This window comes from Vigna unguiculata, chromosome 9 (genome assembly GCF_037176805.1).
Source record: "Vigna unguiculata cultivar grain cowpea cultivar isolate G323 ecotype 2 chromosome 9, ASM3717680v1, whole genome shotgun sequence".
NCBI classification, from domain to species: domain Eukaryota; kingdom Viridiplantae; phylum Streptophyta; class Magnoliopsida; order Fabales; family Fabaceae; genus Vigna; species Vigna unguiculata.
The window spans coordinates 11756238-11759469 of record NC_140800.1 but is presented as its reverse complement, the minus strand read 5'-3'; the positions used below and the strand labels follow the sequence as shown (position 1 = coordinate 11759469).

General features: G+C 41.5%; 1 protein-coding gene across 1 annotated transcript; it reads right to left on the bottom strand.

The window, feature by feature from the left end:
- Positions 1-1052: 1052 nt before the first annotated feature.
- Positions 1053-1475, bottom strand: LOC146883535 (uncharacterized). The gene is made up of 2 exons (XM_085666609.1): positions 1383-1475; positions 1053-1295 (listed from the first exon to the last, which is right to left on the bottom strand). Exons 1-2 carry the CDS (start codon positions 1473-1475, stop codon positions 1053-1055), a joined length of 336 nt encoding a protein of 111 aa, XP_085522735.1.
- Between the last annotated feature and the right edge of the window lie 1757 nt (positions 1476-3232).

Below are 3232 nucleotides of genomic sequence, written 5' to 3'. Positions count from 1 at the left end.
ACAACCCAAAAACATGGAAGGAACAGTTATGCAATGAAGCCCCGTGCCAGTCTCGCCCAAGCCACAAGTTCTCGCTTAGGCAAGACTGTCAACAAAGGACCATGCGAGGCTCACGGGTTCTCGCTTAAGCGAGCCGCTACTCGCCTGGGCGAGAGTACCCCTCGCCCAAAAGCGAGGTTCCTCGCCTGAGCTATACATGCAGCAACGTGCCTCAAACCCCTCATTCGTCCTCGCTTAGGCGAGCCTCTCTCACTTGAGCGAGATTGTGTCTCGCTCAAACAAAAGTTCTCCGCCTGAGCGAGAGCTCGAGCGCGAGCTCGAATCTGTTTCTGCAAGGCGAGACCGGGTCGCTTGGGCGAGAACGTCAGGTCTCACCACTGTTCACCCTGCAACAGCCATACAATCACATCCCAACTGCAACACACGTTCATCCAATATTTTATAGTAGCACCATAACCATATAATCATGAAAATGGCAGCAAATGTGCAAGAATCAGATTTAAAGAAGGGTCTCTAGCTTCCCTTACCTGGAATAAGCTAGTACAGTACGTCGACACCAACCACGAAGCACAACAGCTATAGGAAAAGGCTTAGAACTAGAAAACAATGGAATAGATTTTAAGATTGAGCTCACTACGAAACCCCAACTGAGAAAAACACGAGATTACACTAAGTAAGGGAGAATATGAGTGGATGGGTAACTTACGTTGAATAGAAACGAGCTTTGAGCGAACTTGTCCGAGGCGAGAAAGCAAACCCTAGCAGAGTAACGACTGCAACTCTTAGAACAAAGGGGGAAGATTTCTGAAAGTGAGTAAGAGAGTTAGGGTTAGGGCAGACTTAGGGTTTGGTTTCCTTTTGGGCCAGCCCTAGGCCCAACTGACTTTGGGGTAGCCCTTTAAAATTAAGGCAGCATAAAAATTAGACCTTATATTCACCCCAACAACAAAAATTTTCGTCCTCGAAAATGAAGCTTACCAGATAAACAGATGTGGATGTGATTTCCTCATATCCTCATCTAACTCCCAAGTAGAGTCACCGGTCCTCCGATCCTAGATGACTTTGACAAGGCTGACTGTTTTCCCTTGGCGTTCGTCAACTTTGCTATCTTCTAAAGCCACGGGTGGTACCTCCATAGTGAGATCCTCTCTGATATACACATCCTCTACTTCCAACACATGAGATGGGTCAAAGACATACTTCCTCAATTGTGATACGTCAAATACCGAATGGAGATTTTCCAACTGAGGAGGCAGAGCTATCCCATAAGCCACGGGCCCAATCCTCTGCGAGATCTGATAAGGACCAAGGAACTTCAGAGAAAGTTTCCTTGAGCGGAGAGCCCTTCCCACACTAGTGGTTCAGGTCACCCTCAAGAATACATGATCGCCAACCGCGAACTCTAAGGGTCTCCTCCTGCGATCCACATTGGCCTTCTGCCTACTCTGAGAAGCCTGCATCTTGTCTATCACCATCCTCACTTTCTCAGTGGTCTGCTCCAAGAGTTATGGTCCAAGCAACACCACCTCCCCATCTTGATACCAACATAGAGGGGTCCTACACTTCCTGCCATAAAGAGTTATGGTCCGACCAACACCGCCTCCCCAACTTGGTTATACGATAAAACATATTTATGTGCATTCTAATCTTTTTATTCTTAACTTCACTAATAATAACCCCTTCATCAATAATTTGCAAGTTAGAATAAAAAACTCTAACTAATTCTGGATTATAAGATTGACGATTAATCAAAAAAGGTAATAATCCCAAATTCTGTAGTATATCATAGAACTCAAAGTTTTGCTTGGCAATAAAATCATCAAGATATCTTGGTTCAATAATATCTCTACTGGAAAATTTGGAAGAATACCTTTCAAATTGAGCTACTGAAGAGAAGAGTCTTTGTGGCTGTGAGGGTGCAATAATTTCATCAGGTTTGTTGGCGGCGACACTACGACGACGGCGGACACCGGTTTGAGTCTTGCGTTTTCTTGAAGATTAAGCCATATTTTGGTGTTTTTGACGATTTTAATCGGTGGGTTTTGTAAAGAATTGAAAATAAGAAAGATTGCAACGAACAGGAGTTAATTTGGTTAAGAAACGAAGCAATAATGATGAAAATACGGTGGAAGCAGTAGGGGGCGCGAGGGTTGTTTGTGTGATGCAACTGTAAAAAGAGAAAGTGGTGTTTTTATAGTGGAAGATGACCTGTAATCGATTACAGTGTTTGTGTAATCGATTATAGGGTTCAAATTTTGATTCCAGGGGCTCCTGTTAGTTTGGTAATCGATTATAGGATTTGTGTAATCGATTACCAAGTTAAAATTCTTTTTCCAAGGGCTCCTGTTAGTCCAGTAATCAGTTACAGGGTTTGTGTAATCGATTACACACTTACAATTTTTTTCGAGGGGTTCCTGTTAGTCTAGTAATCGATTACAGGGTTTGTTTAATCGATTACGGGTTACAATTTAGTTGCAGAACCTCGTGTTAATCGATTATGAGTGATATTTAATCGATTAAAGCTAGTTGTAATCGATTAAATTGAAATGTAATTGATTACTCTCGCGTCAGATTACCAAAATTGATGTGTGTAATCGGTTACACTATCAATGTAATCGATTACAGTAAGTATTTTTGCATCACATGACACAACTAATGGATAACACGGTCCGTATAGTTGATTACATCATAACATTTTTTTTTTCGAAACGATTTGTACTCCATTAAACGAGTCTCTTAATAAAAAAGTTCAAAATATTCTACTAATTAAACAAAAATAAAATGATTAACAACTTCCACATTACCTAAATTGAAAAGCAAAGAAAATAAACTAAATCAATTACAACGACCATCTATATCTTGTTCTCCCCCGGTGATCCACAAACCATCCAGAATTGATATCTTCGTATTCTTCGGCAGGTGTTGGTGGTCTGATATCTCTAGTTTGGATGAAAAGCTTGATATACAAAGAAATACGCGGTTTTTTCATAGATCAGTCTAGACTTTGTACATGATTCCAACGATTGATCATTTGTGACACGTCAAAGTCACATTTGATTTCCGCGGTGTCATGCACTAGTCGCATGTTGCGTATGGTTGTAGGGCGACGATAGTCAATTTCTTTGACAATTCTGCAGTCACCACACTCCACTAATTGAGTTATGGTTTGCAATAATTCATTGTAGGTGCAATCATGTGTGACGAAGAAGGTTTTCGTGGCATCCGAACTAAA

Excerpts from the sequence above, each read along its gene's own strand:
- LOC146883535 (XM_085666609.1), bottom strand. The coding sequence starts at position 1,475 with ATGGTGATAGACAAGATGCAGGCTTCTCAGAGTAGGCAGAAGGCCAAT. Across the intron at positions 1,296-1,382 it reads AGTTCGCGGTTGGCGATCAT|ATCTCGCAGAGGATTGGGCC; the intron begins GTATTCTTGAGG and ends GGTCCTTATCAG.